This window comes from Idiotropiscis lumnitzeri, chromosome 20 (assembly GCF_059441095.1).
Source record: "Idiotropiscis lumnitzeri isolate Australia: NSW breed Sydney's pygmy pipehorse chromosome 20, RoL_Ilum_1.0, whole genome shotgun sequence".
Classification (NCBI taxonomy): domain Eukaryota; kingdom Metazoa; phylum Chordata; class Actinopteri; order Syngnathiformes; family Syngnathidae; genus Idiotropiscis; species Idiotropiscis lumnitzeri.
In genome coordinates this window covers 3,877,120-3,892,507 of record NC_142410.1, presented here as the reverse complement: position 1 = coordinate 3,892,507, position 15,388 = coordinate 3,877,120, and the positions used below count along the sequence as shown (strand labels likewise).

Below are 15,388 nucleotides of genomic sequence, written 5' to 3'. Positions count from 1 at the left end.
GAAAGCCTGATAATGACTTAGTTTTGTAATGCAGGACTGAACCCCACTACGATGCGCGGCACTAAGACAGGCGTCTACATTGGGGTGAGTGGTTCAGAGGCCGGAGAGGCATTTAGCAGAGACCCAGAGGAGCTTCTTGGCTACAGCATGACTGGTTGCCAGCGTGCCATGTTGGCCAACAGACTCTCCTACTTCTTTGACTTCAACGGTACACACACACACACGGTCTGATGCACACAAAAAAATCTTTTTTCAGTGTTCTCCTTTATGCCATAGTTTGTTTAGTCAGTGATCATTTGATTATCTCAGTCTCAGATCACCTGATTTGAGATTATCTCTTGCTGAGCAGTATGTGGTTAGCAATATTTCAGGTTTGAGAGTATAGTTTCCGAAGTATAAAACTTGTAAAGCTTTCTCAGCCTGTTCCAACACACCTGATTCAAATGATCACGTTTGTATGGCATGTTTTCTACTTGAACACTTCCGTCTTGGGTTTCATTTCTACCCCCTTTGTCCTCTTGCAGGCCCCAGCACAGCCATAGACACAGCTTGCTCCTCCAGCTTACTAGCTTTAGAAAATGCCTTCCAAGCCATCCGCTTGGGCCACTGTGAGGCTGCCTTGGTCGGGGGAGTCAACCTGATACTCAAGCCAAACACCTCGGTGCAGTTCATGAAACTCGGCATGCTAAGTCCTGATGGGACCTGCAAGTCGTTTGACTCCTCAGGTTAAAAACATTTTTGATTAGGCGTTAAATAAATGTGCATTCTATGTGACGTTTCCTGGATTGATAGTCTTATCATTCTGTTGTCAAGGTAATGGATACTGTCGCTCTGAAGCAGCAGTGGCCGTGTTGCTGACCAAGCGGTCGGCAGCCAGGAGAATCTATGCCACGGTGTTGAATGCCGGAAACAACACAGATGGATACAAAGAACAGGGTGAGGGGGGCACAATTGCCACAGTAAGAGCGGCACGGTTGATTGAATGATTTGAGTCACTTCTTACAAAGGATGAAAAATTAAAAAATTAGGTCAGTCCCTCTTTAATTATTTATTTCTTTGTAAATTGCACATCCGTGTGAATGTGGGAGAGTGAATGGCTGTCAATGCGCCGTGCGATTGCCTGGTAACTTGTCCAGGATACACACTGCCTCTTCCTCAAAGTTAGTTGAGATGGGCTAAAGAGCACCCGAGACTCAAATGAGAATATGCGCTTTAGAAAATCATGGATGGAAGTTTGTTGTAATTACGGTTAAACGTATGCAAGTCTCACTGATTCCCCTTTGTCTTGTAGGTGTAACATTTCCTTCAGGTGAGATGCAACGGATTCTCGTTCATTCTCTCTATAAAGAGGCAAATATCACCCCGGAGCAGGTTGAGTACATCGAAGCCCATGGCACTGGAACAAAGGTTAATGTCATATGACTGCCTGTTGTTCGTTTTAAAATCCACGCCTGTTGTTCGTTTTAAAATCCACATATGGATTTTTATTGTTTTTCATAGTTGGATCTGCCCTCAAGTGTAAAGTCTATGCTCTGAACTTGCAGGTCGGTGACCCACAGGAAGTTAGCGGTATTGTGAGTGTGTTCTGCCAATCAAATCGAGAGCCACTGCTTATTGGCTCCACCAAGTCCAACATGGGCCATCCGGAACCGGCATCTGGGCTGGCTGCCGTGGCAAAGGTAAGGAGAGGTGATGTGCTGTTTGGTTCGGTTGGTAAAATAAATACAATATTAATTTGACGTTCATTTGTGTGTGTCCATCAAAGCATTGTGAAAAAGATGCATTTTATTTAATGCAAAGAGAATTTCTTAAACGCATATAAAAAAGACAAGACTTGGGATTGCGAAAGTCAGAATAAAAGCATCAGCAGTCTGCAGCCCTCTGACCATGAGTAATAGTCACGGAGAATGTTATTCTTAAGCATTGGTATGTATTGCATCCTATTTAACTCCACACAAAGACTTGAAGACTCACTCGACCATGTTGGGCCTCATGCTTTTGGAACTCGGTACATAATCTAATCTAAAGCTAATGTTGTTACCACCTCATTATCAAAGAAAAGTTACATTGTTATTGGTTCTGGAGCTAAGGATCACACAGAGGTCACACAGAATAGATGAATAAAACACAAAGACAAAGTAATATGAAGCGTTAATAATAATATCTATAATATTGGATTATATTCAATATCGATACAAGGAACGTGCAAACCAATGCGATGACTAGTTTCCATTATATTTTTTAATTGACTCTTAATGCACCGTGACATAAACATTTTGAATTTTATGTTGATGCATTTTTTTTAACCCTATGTGTAGGTGTTACTCTCTCTCGAGAAAGGAGTGTGGGCCCCCAACCTCCACTTCAACAATCCAAACACTGACATTCCCGCTCTCACTGATGGTCGTGTACAAGTTGTTGACCGGCCTATACCTGTACGTGGCGGCATCGTCGGAATTAACTCCTTCGGATTCGGGGGTTCCAATGTCCATGTGATCCTTCGTCCCAATAAGAGGAGTGCTCAAACACAAGATGATATTAGCGCACCAACCAGGACAGTCCCTCGAGTGCTTCAAGCATGCGGTCGGACAGAAGCCGCTGTCAACTCGCTGCTCCAAAAAGCAAAGCAAAACAGTATCGATGATAACTTCCTGTCTTTGCTCAATGCCGTGTCTGGAAGTCCCACTGCTGCTATGCCCTATCGAGGCTATGCGCTGATTGGCTCTGAGACTGACACCACTGAAGTACAACAGGTGCAGGCCACTCTCAGACCCCTCTGGTACATATGCTCAGGTGAGACACGAGTGCGAAAACTAATATTCCCGTAAACAACAATCTGATATGGAGCGACTGATAAACGACACTTTTGCATTGTTTGGTATCACAGGTATGGGGACGCAGTGGGCGGGCATGGGCCGCAGCCTCATGCAACTACCTGACTTTAGACAATCCATAATGCGATCGGACATGGCCCTGAAGGAAACAGGTCTGGTCGTGTCCCGCCTTCTCATGGAGGCTGATGAGGCTACTTTTGAAGACACCGTTCATGCGTTTGTTGGGCTCGCTGCCATACAGGTAAGAGGTACATCTGTTTTTGGCAGTGAAGAAAAAAAATGACGTAACTTTATTGATTCTGTGTTCTGTGCCTCACCTGGTTACAGATAGCCCAGATAGACCTGCTGACTAAGATGGGTCTACAGCCTGACGGTATTGTGGGCCACTCGGTGGGAGAGCTGGCTTGCGGCTACGCTGACGGTTCCCTCAGCCAGGAGGAGGTCGTCCTGGCTGCGTACTGGAGAGGACGTTGCATCAAAGAGGCTGATCTTCCTTCTGGGGGCATGGCTGCAGTGGGTAAGAGGAAGCACTTCGAACAACCGTGATAGAAAATGGATGGATGAATTAATTGTTGCTTGATGTTTCAGGATTGACCTGGAAGGAGTGTATAGCTCAGTGTCCCAAAGGTGTCGTCCCAGCCTGCCACAATGCTGAGGACACAGTCACCATCTCTGGTCCTCAGGTCTGACATCTTTGCACCCAATTTAATGAAACAGTTGCTTTGAAGTGTTTTGAATGAACTGATTTGGGAGTGCTTATTTGTTAGGAGGCAGTCAGCAAGTTTGTGGCTGAACTCAAAGAGCAGGGAGTGTTTGCAAAGGAAGTGCGTAGCGCTGGCGTGGCTTTCCACTCGTACTACATGGCATCCATAGCGCCAACCCTCTTAGCTGCCCTAAAGAAGGTGATCACACGCTGTATTTTTTTGTCCTCCAACATTATTCAATGACTTTGATTAAAACATGTTGTAGAACTGTGCTATTTGATACTAATTGTTTTGGATATAGGTCATTAAGAATCCAAGGCTGCGTTCACCCCGTTGGGTGAGCACCAGCATCCCTCAATCGGAATGGGACACTCCCCTGGCGCTTTACAGTTCAGCTGACTATCATGTCAACAACCTTGTGAGCCCGGTTTTGTTCCAAGAGGGCCTCAGCCTGGTGCCTGACGATGCTGTCGTGTTGGAGATCGCGCCTCATGCTCTCCTTCAGGTGTTTGTTTTCTTGATCTTTGATTGAGAAGATTTGGTTATCTTTAAAAATTGCTTTTGAAAAGTAGTGACATTTTGTTTCACGCCAATGAAACTAATATATAACAAATATCAATGTGCTCTCAACCCCTCCATAGGGATTGCACAGATCAGATAGATTTACAATAGTTTGATTCTAAAACAATATCATTTAGAAGGTGTTTATAGCATAGTTGTGAAAGAAAAAAGAACAACAACTAAGAACTGAGCAGTGTTGTATATTTGGCTACTTGCATCAAACTGAATAAAAATGGTGTAAAACAAATCTTGCTTTGAGAAGGTTCAGAAATGGCTTGGACTACAGATTTTTTTTTTTTGTAATTTTAACTAAATACTGTATTCTCTACATCCTGTTATCTTTCCTTAGGCTATCCTGAAGCGTAGCCTGAAGCAATCATGTACTTCACTTCCACTCATGAAGAGAGGTCACCCCAATAACCTGGAATATTTTCTCTCCAACATTGGCAAACTTTACATGAATGGGTCAGTTAATATCTCTCTCCGCCTGCAATCAATGACACTGGGTCTCTTGGCAGTCCATTCTGATTACTGGTTACAAATCTTTCTGCTTCTCTTTAGCATCAACGTGGATGTTAATACTCTGTGTTCAGAAGTTAAATACCCGGTTCCAGTTGGTACTCCTATGATTTCTCCCTTGGTGCAGTGGGACCATTCTCAGACATGGGATGTCCCCAAAACGGAGGATTTCTCCTCTGGCTCTGGATCAAATTCAGCCATTGTCTACAACATCAGTATGTACTGTACATCTGGTCTTGTTTTGTTTTATTCAGGAGAAAATACTTAATAAGCTTTTTACTAACCTATTGTATATTTTATTCCATGTCCAACTCCAACCAAACAGACATAAATCCAGACTCTCCAGATTATTATCTGATTGGACACCGCATCGATGGGCGCGTCCTTTACCCAGCGACAGGTTACTTGGTGCTGGCCTGGCGTACGTTGGTGAGAAGTCTTGGACTTGTCATGGATGCGACGCCTGTGACATTTGATGACGTCACCATCCACACGGCCACAATCTTGCCAAATATTGGTGAGTTGTAGACTCCTTAGAATGCTGTTGCGTGTTATGCCAATTTTGCAGAGTTTCCACCGTTTTCCACATTTAAAACAAAAAAAAGAGAGCTATTTATATATATGTCAAAGTAATGGTTTTGACATTGCTCTTTACAGGTCTTGTCCAGTTGGAAGTGCGTTTCATGCCTGCCACGAGCAAGTTTGAAGTTTCAGAGAATGGAAACCTGGCTGTCAGTGGTAGGTTTTAGGTTTGATTTGAAGTTACAATGACGCGACAACCACCTCAATCAACATAAAGGTTGTTGGGTAAAAGTTACTGAGGTATAACTTGTTTTGATCAAAATGTGAACATACAATGGGATCTTCTAAAAAGTACTGTCATTCTCAGGAAGAGTCAGCGTTTTGGAGGATGCTGCCCTAGATTTATTCCATAGTCAATTGAACCATGAAGCTCCCAAAGACAACCAGGACCCCAAACTCAAGCTTGTGGCACATGATATTTACAAGGAACTGCGACTGCGTGGCTATGAATATGGCAAGACTTTCCAAGGCATCCTAGAATCTAACAATGCTGGTACGTTTTTGAGTACATACATACTGCAATAGGTTTTGGGGTCTTTGTGTTGTTGTCAGTGGTGGTCCTAGCTTGAATGGCATCCTTTGTTTGTGACCCCCCCTTTTTGGCACTTACGGTTGTGGTATCTTGTCCACAATTTAACGCTTGAAAATGATCATTCTTTCTCCAGGTGACAATGGGAAGTTGCAGTGGATGGGAAACTGGGTTGTCTTTCTGGATACAATGCTGCAGATGATTGTTGTCGGGCTCTCTGGCCGTAGTCTTCGTGTGCCAACCAGGATTCGCTCAGTATGCATTGATCCCGTTACCCAGCTGGAAAAGGTCTGCGAGTATGCTGATGGAAAACTAGGTATTGTGTTAGACACTCATGTTAGACACGCATGTTTAGGGGTAGCTGTTAGATACTAATTCGAAGGGATGTTGTAAGACTGGTAGCATAGTTACTTATGGCTGCAACAGAAAAGCAAGGGGTCATGTGCTGTTCTCGACTGATGGCCAATACTCTTGCAAAGCATTCTGGGATTTGTAGTATTAGCAGTGCATGCACTTTATACCGGCAGGCCAGCTCTAAGACACATTTGATATATACTCTTGTGCGCCAAATCTGACTTGGGACCTTTCTGTCAAAAACGTTCCCACAGCTGTGTCGGTTCACGTCAACCGCTTCCTTGACAAAATCACTGCCGGTGGAGTACAGATCAGTGGCCTTCATGCAACTGTGGCACCACGTCGACAGCAGCAGCAGAACCCCCCCACGCTGGAGGAGTTCCTGTTTGTTCGCTATGTGGAGACAGAGTGCCTTGCGACCAATGAGAAGCTTGTAGAGGACCTGAAACGTTGCAAAGGTACTTTATTTAAAACATTTTGTTTGTAGTAAGTAGAAAATTTGGCATTCCGTTGCTTTTTTTTTTTTTAATGACTTTGATGTTACGGACATAGCTCATGTTCTGAATTTATTGTTGAGTAGAATTTCCCAAGTCATCATGGAACAATGTCAAGTTTTATTTACATTAAACATTTTTAGCATTAAAAATTTTTATAGCTTAAAAAACAAAACTATGAACATGGCAAATGTCACAAACGACACTGTCTTTTGAGCATTTCCCATCAAAGAAAAATGTTATCAGTTGTCTTTGACCCATTGTCTCCATCTAGGACTAATCCACAAACTGCAGCAAAAGTTGGCTCCTCATGGCATGAAGCTGTGCATCCCAGGGCTACAGGCGGTGTCTGAAAGCTCGCTTCCCAGCTCTGAATCCTCTGAGCCTGGTTTGATCCGGTTACTCGCCATGCTCTGTGACCTGGAGCTGAATGGGAACCTTAATTCAGAGCTGGAGCAGACGGTGGAAAATGAGAGGGCATGTCTGCTACAAGATGGTCTGCTGCGAGGTCTTCTGGATGGCCCAGCACTCAGGCACTGTGTGGACACTGCCATGGAAAATAGCATGCCTGGCAAGATCAAAGTCTTAGAAGTAAGAAACTATGGAAAATCTCTCAACTACAAGATTATGTTATAAGTCTGTAGTCAATGAATATTTACAATTATTTTTCCTACTCACCTCTTGCCAGGCACTCTCCAGTGATGGTCAGTTCTTCTCCCGTGTAGTAGAACTCCTCAATATCCAGCCCATGTTGCGTGTGGACTATGTTGCCACGGCAACCAACAAGGATCTTCTGGCTCCCCACCAGATCACCCTGGAGGAGCTTGCGGTCACTACAGCACAGTGGGACCCGCTGTTGGGCCCAGCTCCTGGTGGTTCAGTGGGAGGGGCTGACTTGGTGGTGTGTAACCATGCTTGGGGCCCTCTAAGGGTAGAACCTCTTCTGCTGGTGACAAATCTAGCTTCTGGAGCCAGGCAAGGAGGATTCATTCTCCTCCATACATTGCTTAAGGGGGATACCCTTGGGGAAACTGTAAGCTTCCTCTCCAGAGTCAATGACAACAACAGTAAGCAGGGACTGCTCACACAGGTAAGTAAAAAGGATCCACTCATAGCAAAATCATTTACATTATGGTGCAACTCCTTTTACCAGTATTTGTGATTAGAGCATTCAACATAATTGAAATTGACACAAGTTGCATGTAATTTACGTTTTCTTAAAATGCACACACTATATTTACAGTATGTATCCTGACATGGTGTTGACAAACTTGGCAATACTCGGATAATGATGTGCTGTCATCCTTCTCACTAGGCTGAGTGGGAAAAGGTGTTTTCTGAGGCTTCACTCACCCTGGTGGCCATCAGGAAGTCATTTTATGGCTCAGTGCTCTTTCTCTGTCGCCGTGGGAATCCCGCCAAGCCACCGGTTGTCCTTGCTGTTGATAGTGCTGACTACAAATGGGTGGAAACACTCAAGGCAAGTTTTGCAGCTTCCTCTGGGATTGTATCATGTCCACCAAATTTCAAACATAAATTAGTCAATCTTTGTCTGAATGTTTCTTTGTTGCTCTTGAAACAGGCGACGCTTGCGGAGCCCTCTGATTCTCCAGTGTGGTTGACGGCTTCTCAGGCCCACTGTGGCATTGTGGGAATGGTCAACTGTCTGCGGCAGGAACCAGGAGGATTCCGAATACGGTACGGCTCAGCATAAAGTGTGCTTAGGAGAATGTATGTAAAGTAAAGAAGTTACCATTCTTGATTCATTCATGTGACGATATACTGATTTCCTTCCAATATACTGATTCTTGTACGCATAACGCAACATGGTGGTCAGCCTGCCAGTTTATTCCCTTTGAACTTAAATAACCTTTGAATATGTAATTGTCAGTCAAAAGTGTTTGTGAATGCAGTCTCTTTGTAACCCAGCACTCACATAGCAAGTTATTCATTTTTTATTTATTTTTTTATTAATTGTCCACATTCTTGCCATATTTCCCCAGGTGTGCATTTGTGTCAAATCTAAATGACTCATCAGAAGCACAGATGCTCCAGGTTGACGATCCATCCATGCAGGCGGTGCTCAAGGGGGACCTTGTCATGAACGTATTCAGAGACGGATGCTGGGGCGTCTTCAGACACCAACTAATAACTCCTGGTAGAAGATACGCATGCAATAATTCTGATTCTTTGCTGTGTAGTTGTCTGTTAAGTCGGCTTTTCAATGCTTGTGTAATATAAAGTTAAAGCCTGTTCTGTGATTGTGTGTGCACACGCAGGAGTTCATGAACATTTTGAACGGCTTGTTCTTGACCACTTGGACATAACTTGTCTTACAAGAATTAACTTTGTGTTTTGTAGATCGAAATGAAGAGTTGACGGAGCACGCCTTTGTCAATGTATTGACTCGGGGAGACCTTTCGTCACTGAGCTGGATTGCCTCGCCCCTCCGCCATTTTGTACCCTGCAGCCCCGATGTGCAGCTTTGTCGCGTCTATTACAGCTCGCTCAACTTCAGAGATATAATGCTCGCTACGGGCAAGCTGCCACCTGATGCTATTCCAGGTGAATTCTCTATGGAAAACTGAATAACGAATCTTGGTCTTGTTTCAAACAATAGTATAGATGAGCTCTTGTTACTACTTAACAGTAACTGTATATTCTGTTTTCAAAATGTTCCTGCCGTGCAGGTGACCTGGCATTGCAGCAGTGCATGCTGGGTATGGAGTTTTCTGGTCGTGATCCCCATGGTCGACGTGTGATGGGACTTTTGCCTGCTAAAGGCTTGGCGACATGCGTGGATGCTGTTAAAAGATTCCTCTGGGACGTCCCCGCTAGCTGGTTAGGATCACTTTCGTTCATGTGATTCAAACAAAAAAAAACACAGGAAGCCACATAATTTCCAGATCATTTAGGTTCTGTCTGATTATCATATGACACAATGATAAAATAATACAACACTACTAATAATCAGAATGGCAATATGCATGTGATCATCAGCATCTTACCTGCTGAAGTAGAGAGAGTTCGAAGTTTATAGACTGATGTGCCTGACATGCAGGACTCTGGAGGAGGCTGCCTCAGTGCCGGTGGTCTATGCCACAGCCTACTACTCTCTAGTGGTTCGCGGCAGGCTGCGTCCCGGAGAAAGTGTTCTCATCCACTCAGGATCAGGTGGTGTTGGGCAGGCTGCCATTGCCATTGCCCTCAGCAAGAATTGCAACGTCTTCACAACAGTTGGTAAGTTGGGAATGTGAAATATTTCAAATTGATTGAAAGCTCAGTGTTTTAATGTGAAAGTTAAAATTCCTCATTCAAATAATTATATTTTTAGAAATTCATGAAACTCAATATTCTCATTTTTTTGATACACGCCAAGCAAAGTTTCTTTGCTTTCATGTTTGTAGGCTCAGCGGAGAAGCGTGCTTACCTGCAGGCGAGGTTCCCCCAGCTCACGGCAGACTCTTTCGCTAATTCCAGAGACGCATCTTTTGAACAGCACGTGCTTCTCCACACTCAGGGCATAGGTTTGTGGCATTCATCTTGAATTCTAAATAGTCTGTGGTGGTAGAGCAAATACGGCCACTATGAGAAAGGTATCGTAACTACGTTCCATAAAATGTATGTGGACAACTTAAAATTACTGTACAACGCATATAATGTGTTTCAGGTGTGAATGTGGTGCTGAACTCTTTGGCTGAGGAGAAGCTGCAAGCAAGCATTCGCTGTCTTGCACGACATGGTCGATTCCTGGAGATTGGCAAATATGACCTTTCCAACAACTCTCCTCTGGGTCAGTAAGAAGCCAGATAACAACTGAGGTTGAACCTCACTAAATCCACATGATGGGAGACTGACGGGTTGTGCAAATTTCTCCAGGTATGGCTCTGTTCTTGAAGAATGTGGCATTCCACGGCATCTTGTTGGATGCCCTCTTTGAAGAGGGCAATCATGAGTGGGAGGAGGTGTCGCAGCGGCTCCAGGAGGGCATTATGGGAGGTGTAGTCCAGCCTCTAAAGACCACAGTGTTTGAGAGGGACCAAGTAGAGGAGGCATTTCGATACATGGCCCAGGGCAAACATATTGGCAAGGTCCTTCTGCAGGTTAGTCACACTTGACAATGATTTACAATCTAACAAAAATCCACAATTCAAATGAACATGTTTGGTGGAGCACAATGGTGGAAAAAAATGCATCTTTGACTCACACAGGTGTGTCGCGAAGAGACGGAGACATCAGTACAGACTGCGTCCCCTTTAACGATCCCAGCCCTCTGTCGTACCTACTGCCTCTCCTCCCACTCGTACATCATCACTGGGGGACTTGGAGGCTTCGGCCTCGAGCTTGCTCAGTGGCTGACTGAAAAAGGAGCCCGCAAATTGGTGCTAACTTCCAGATCCGGGATCAGGAATGGTAAGGCACCATGAGAACAGACTACAATTTCTAATAGCAGCTTCCATGACTTACTTAAAACAGTCCATGTGAGATTGCGGTTTTGTAATTTGGTGTTTCAACTGTTGCCAGGTTACCAGGCAAACCGTGTGAGTGAGTGGCAAAGTCAGAATGTGGAGGTATTGGTGTCGACCAGTGACGTCAGCACGCTTGAGGGGGCGGAAGAGCTCATTGCTGAGGCCTGCAGGCTAGGTCCAGTCGGTGGGGTCTTCCACCTTGCCATGGTAACCATACTCTTCAGTCTTGAGAGTTGTTGGATGTTTTATTTTTGTTTGTTTGTTTTTACATTTCGAAGTCAAATTTTGCTTCTAAAACTTAAGAGAGCACCAATTTGAGCTATAGTTGAAACATTGAATATTTTTGTACTGTATTCAGTAGTGATGGAAAATCAAGCTTTGTGAAGCCCTTGTAATAATTTTTTACTTCTCGAGAAGGCACTCTTGGTTTAAAGACACAAGGGAAATTTAATCAATTGCAATTGCACTATCCTTTATCTTTAATCCACGAGCGCCATCTAGAGGAGTAAAAAAATATCACAAGGGCTTCATACTATTCAGTATGCATTTTTCTGAGCTGTTGCCACTATTTAAAGTCAACCCTTTTTATTTCAATGAAGTATGAAAATACAATTGATGATCTTTCACTTGTTGTTGTCTGTTGGGAGTGCCTAAAACATATTGTACATTTTTATAGTCTTTATTGTTTCTCCTGATTCCAGGTTTTGAAAGATGGCTTGTTGGAGAATCTGACTCCTCAGCAGTTTCTTGATGTTAACAAACCAAAATATGATGGAACCGTGAACCTGGACAAGTAAGTTATGTTCCTCCTCCTTTTTTAGAAACTAGATAAAATAAAATGAGTACATGAATGTTATTGAGAAAATTCACTCCCTCTCCAGCGTCACAAGAAAATCCTGTCCAGAACTGGCTTACTTCGTCGCATTCTCATCGGTCAGCTGCGGCCGCGGCAATGCTGGCCAAAGTAATTACGGTTACGCCAACTCTGCCATGGAGCGTGTGTGTGAGAAGCGGCGTCATGATGGCCTGCCTGGACTCGCAGTCCAATGGGGGGCCATTGGGGATGTGGGTGTGGTGCTGGAGACGATGGGTGGCAATGACGCCGTGATTGGAGGCACTTTGCCACAGAGGATCGCCTCCTGCCTGGATGTGCTTGACCACTTCCTGTGCCAGCGGAGCCCTGTGATGTCGAGCTTTGTGCTGGCAGAGCGGACCGTTGCAAAGAGCGAGGTGGGAAGCCAGAAGGACTTGGTTGACGCTGTCGCTCACATTCTAGGTAATTTTCTGGGACACAGTTTGTTTTTGGATATTTAATTTATGGGACGGAAATGAAAAGTGTAAATGGTTGCTTTAGTTAGCATCATGTTTTGATTTGATTAACATGGTGACTTTAGCCGCTGATCTGATACGCCTCCTCCTCAGGCGTGCGGGATGTCAACAGCCTGAACGCCGATGCCTCATTGGCTGACTTGGGCCTTGACTCATTGATGGGTGTGGAGGTTCGTCAGACTCTTGAGCGTGACTATGACATCGTTATGGCCATGAGAGAGATCCGGCAGCTTACCATCAGCAAACTGCGTGAACTGTCCAATAAAAAGCGAGAAGGCTCAAATGGTAACATTGCATCCTTTATGGATATTTGCATATCTCTAAATTGATGTATTGGATGAAGCTTGCAAATTAAAAAAAAGTTTTATTTAGTGTTACATTTCTCCATGCTATAGTGAAAAAGGACGTCATTCGAACATTGTCAGAATCTAATCTGACAGAGCTACTAGTCAACCCAGACGGCCCTACGGTGACATTACTCAATGATGTGCAGAGCCAGGAGTGGCCGCTGTTCCTTGTCCACCCAATCGAAGGCTCCATTGCTGCCTTCAAGACACTTGCCTCCAAGCTTAGCGTGCCTTGCTATGGCTTGCAGTGCACCAAAGGTACAGCCAATGATGCTTCTTTATATAAACCAAAGCATTTAAACTGGCATAAAAAAAATGATTCATCAAGTTCATACCTTCCCTCCCCAGCTGCTCCGCTGGACAGCATCCAGTCTCTGGCTGCGTACTATGTGGATTGCATTCGCCGTGTTCAACCAGATGGGCTTTACCGAATTGCCGGCTACTCATTTGGCGCCTGCGTGGCGTTCGAAATGTGCACTCAGCTGCAGAACCAGAAACAGCCCGTGGAGAACCTCTTTCTGTTTGACGGGTCACACTCATACGTGGCAGCCTATACGCAGGTTAGAAGTGCAGATACAATCACACATGATCTCGTTCCAAAAAGGAGTGCTCAGCAATGAGTGCAGCTTTTTAAACATATGCTTGTGTCAGCTTCTTTGTGAACACAATAACTATATTTTGATGATGCTTAGACTCTTTGCTGTGACTTATTTTTCATGGACTGATTTTCGCAATTTGCTTTGACTTTAATTTTTCATGTACTAATTTTCACAATATTAAATTTGTTTGGGGAATCATATTTTTGGATAAACACTCATATTATTTTACCACACAAATAAGGGTGTGTAGACTTTCTACATCTACTATGAATAGATAGATAGATACTTAATTCATGCCGTGAGACAAATTACATTTTAACGAAGTATTTGTTTTCAGCGCTATAGAGCCAAGCTGACACCAGACAAAGAATCTGAGGCTGAAACAGAAACTTTGTGCGCCTTCATCCAGCAGTTCACTGACACGGAATACAGCAAGGTAAGCAACTTTGGCATGCAAAAAATGCAGTGACAAAGTATATGAATTAATTCTTAATTATGACAAAGTGCTGGTTAAAAAAATGTCAAGCATTGTTTTTCGTCTCCCTCACTTGCTCACCAGCTTCTGGACACGCTTCTCCCGCTGCCGGATTTGGAGGCCCGTGTCAACGCGGCCGTGGACCTCATCACATCCACCCACAAGAACATCCGCCGGGACTTGCTGAACTTCGCGGCCTCCACCTTTTATTGCAAGTTGAAGGCAGCCGACAGTTACGTCCCGGCTACAAAATACAGCGGCAACGTGTTGCTACTGCGCGCAAAAACCAGCAGTGAATATGGACAAACCTTGGGAGATGACTACAAGCTCAGCGAGGTAACAAGAATCAGCATGCTTACGTATTTACGTGTAGCGTGGCATATGACTTATATTGTTTTGGGGTTGTTTCAGGTATGTGACGGCAAGGTCTCAGTCCACGTCATCGAGGGCGACCACCACACTTTTTTGGAAGGGGAGGGAGTGGACACCATCAGCAGCATCATCCACAGCTCGCTGGCTGAGCCAAGAGTCATGGCAAGGGAGGGGTAAAACATTAATTCCACGTGTATTCCAGTTCCACAACATTCCCCACCCACAATGTTTGTTAGGATATGTACCCGTACGTTTAGTTTTGCTGAATTTAGGGCATATCCTAAATAGGTTTTGCACACCACACGTTTACATTTTGTGCCATTTTGTTTTATTGACCATTATTTAACATTTTCCTCATTATACAATATTTTTTTAAATAGAGTTGAAGGAAATTCACTCTCCTCACATGTCATGAAACTGCTGTCTTTCTTATCCCAGTGGGTAAAAAATATGTGCTGTGAACGGAAGAACTGAAATATCCTTGATTGCATTTGCAGGAATTTCTACTATGGAAGTTAACTATAAAATAGTGAAGCTAAATAAGCCATTTTAAATCCCATCTTTATCTAACACTTGTGCACCTATTTTCACACGATACAGGGTATTATGGAGATAATCAGATATGAAAATACACAAAAAGACGCACTAAACTATTTTTCGCCACATCTGTCAGTGTTATTTTAAAACTTCTATATTTTTTTTCCCTCTCAAAGATTATGTTGAATTTGACAACAAGGTAATTATTTACAGAGCTCACCCCAACTCATAATGAAATGAGACCACAGTGGACCACGGGGGATCTTAAGAGGTGAGAAGGGGGAGTTTTTTAATAAGGTCGGACAGAAGGACCTTTTTGTGATAGTGGTAATGTTACAGGGTGGAAAATGAAGTAAGTATGCCGTTTAACACAAAAGTAAAGGCTCTGTATAAATCTCTTACAAATACTGGTAGCTATTTAAGTTCTGATACTAACACCTGTTGTATGCTGACCCTGATGAGTTTGGATGTTTCTGTGTACTAGGATCCCTGCTGTCTGTATTGGTCTTACTTTTAACTGTATCATTACCTCCAGCAGGCAGTCTGGGCCCCGCTAAACACGATCTCGGAGACCTGTTCTGGTCGATGAAGGGTTGGGTCAATGACTGAGAAATATTCTATTAATTATGGTACTATGTATTTCTGAGATGTATTGATGCAGCTAATAAAAACCTCTGACTAAA

General features: G+C 43.8%; 1 protein-coding gene across 2 annotated transcripts in view; it reads left to right on the top strand.

Annotated features, from left to right (window-relative positions):
• The window catches only part of fasn (fatty acid synthase), a 20,054-nt gene extending 4,666 nt beyond the window's left edge, over window positions 1–15,388 (top strand). For both annotated transcript variants that reach the window (XM_088284854.1, XM_088284853.1), the window contains exons 4-42: window positions 35–208; window positions 525–725; window positions 814–936; window positions 1,292–1,407; window positions 1,545–1,679; window positions 2,319–2,793; window positions 2,888–3,075; window positions 3,162–3,351; window positions 3,423–3,517; window positions 3,602–3,736; window positions 3,840–4,043; window positions 4,449–4,564; window positions 4,661–4,833; window positions 4,944–5,135; window positions 5,276–5,356; window positions 5,508–5,693; window positions 5,866–6,045; window positions 6,338–6,541; window positions 6,852–7,168; window positions 7,266–7,667; window positions 7,893–8,057; window positions 8,160–8,275; window positions 8,581–8,735; window positions 8,939–9,142; window positions 9,268–9,418; window positions 9,639–9,817; window positions 9,985–10,104; window positions 10,248–10,370; window positions 10,457–10,680; window positions 10,789–10,990; window positions 11,102–11,253; window positions 11,748–11,839; window positions 11,928–12,322; window positions 12,469–12,660; window positions 12,771–12,980; window positions 13,071–13,282; window positions 13,659–13,757; window positions 13,881–14,132; window positions 14,208–15,388. In XM_088284854.1, coding sequence (XP_088140980.1) covers window positions 35–208; window positions 525–725; window positions 814–936; window positions 1,292–1,407; window positions 1,545–1,679; window positions 2,319–2,793; window positions 2,888–3,075; window positions 3,162–3,351; window positions 3,423–3,517; window positions 3,602–3,736; window positions 3,840–4,043; window positions 4,449–4,564; window positions 4,661–4,833; window positions 4,944–5,135; window positions 5,276–5,356; window positions 5,508–5,693; window positions 5,866–6,045; window positions 6,338–6,541; window positions 6,852–7,168; window positions 7,266–7,667; window positions 7,893–8,057; window positions 8,160–8,275; window positions 8,581–8,735; window positions 8,939–9,142; window positions 9,268–9,418; window positions 9,639–9,817; window positions 9,985–10,104; window positions 10,248–10,370; window positions 10,457–10,680; window positions 10,789–10,990; window positions 11,102–11,253; window positions 11,748–11,839; window positions 11,928–12,322; window positions 12,469–12,660; window positions 12,771–12,980; window positions 13,071–13,282; window positions 13,659–13,757; window positions 13,881–14,132; window positions 14,208–14,345 — 7,268 coding nt within the window. In that variant the 3' untranslated portion in view covers window positions 14,346–15,388. The remainder of the gene's footprint in view (window positions 1–34; window positions 209–524; window positions 726–813; window positions 937–1,291; window positions 1,408–1,544; window positions 1,680–2,318; window positions 2,794–2,887; window positions 3,076–3,161; window positions 3,352–3,422; window positions 3,518–3,601; window positions 3,737–3,839; window positions 4,044–4,448; window positions 4,565–4,660; window positions 4,834–4,943; window positions 5,136–5,275; window positions 5,357–5,507; window positions 5,694–5,865; window positions 6,046–6,337; window positions 6,542–6,851; window positions 7,169–7,265; window positions 7,668–7,892; window positions 8,058–8,159; window positions 8,276–8,580; window positions 8,736–8,938; window positions 9,143–9,267; window positions 9,419–9,638; window positions 9,818–9,984; window positions 10,105–10,247; window positions 10,371–10,456; window positions 10,681–10,788; window positions 10,991–11,101; window positions 11,254–11,747; window positions 11,840–11,927; window positions 12,323–12,468; window positions 12,661–12,770; window positions 12,981–13,070; window positions 13,283–13,658; window positions 13,758–13,880; window positions 14,133–14,207) is intronic.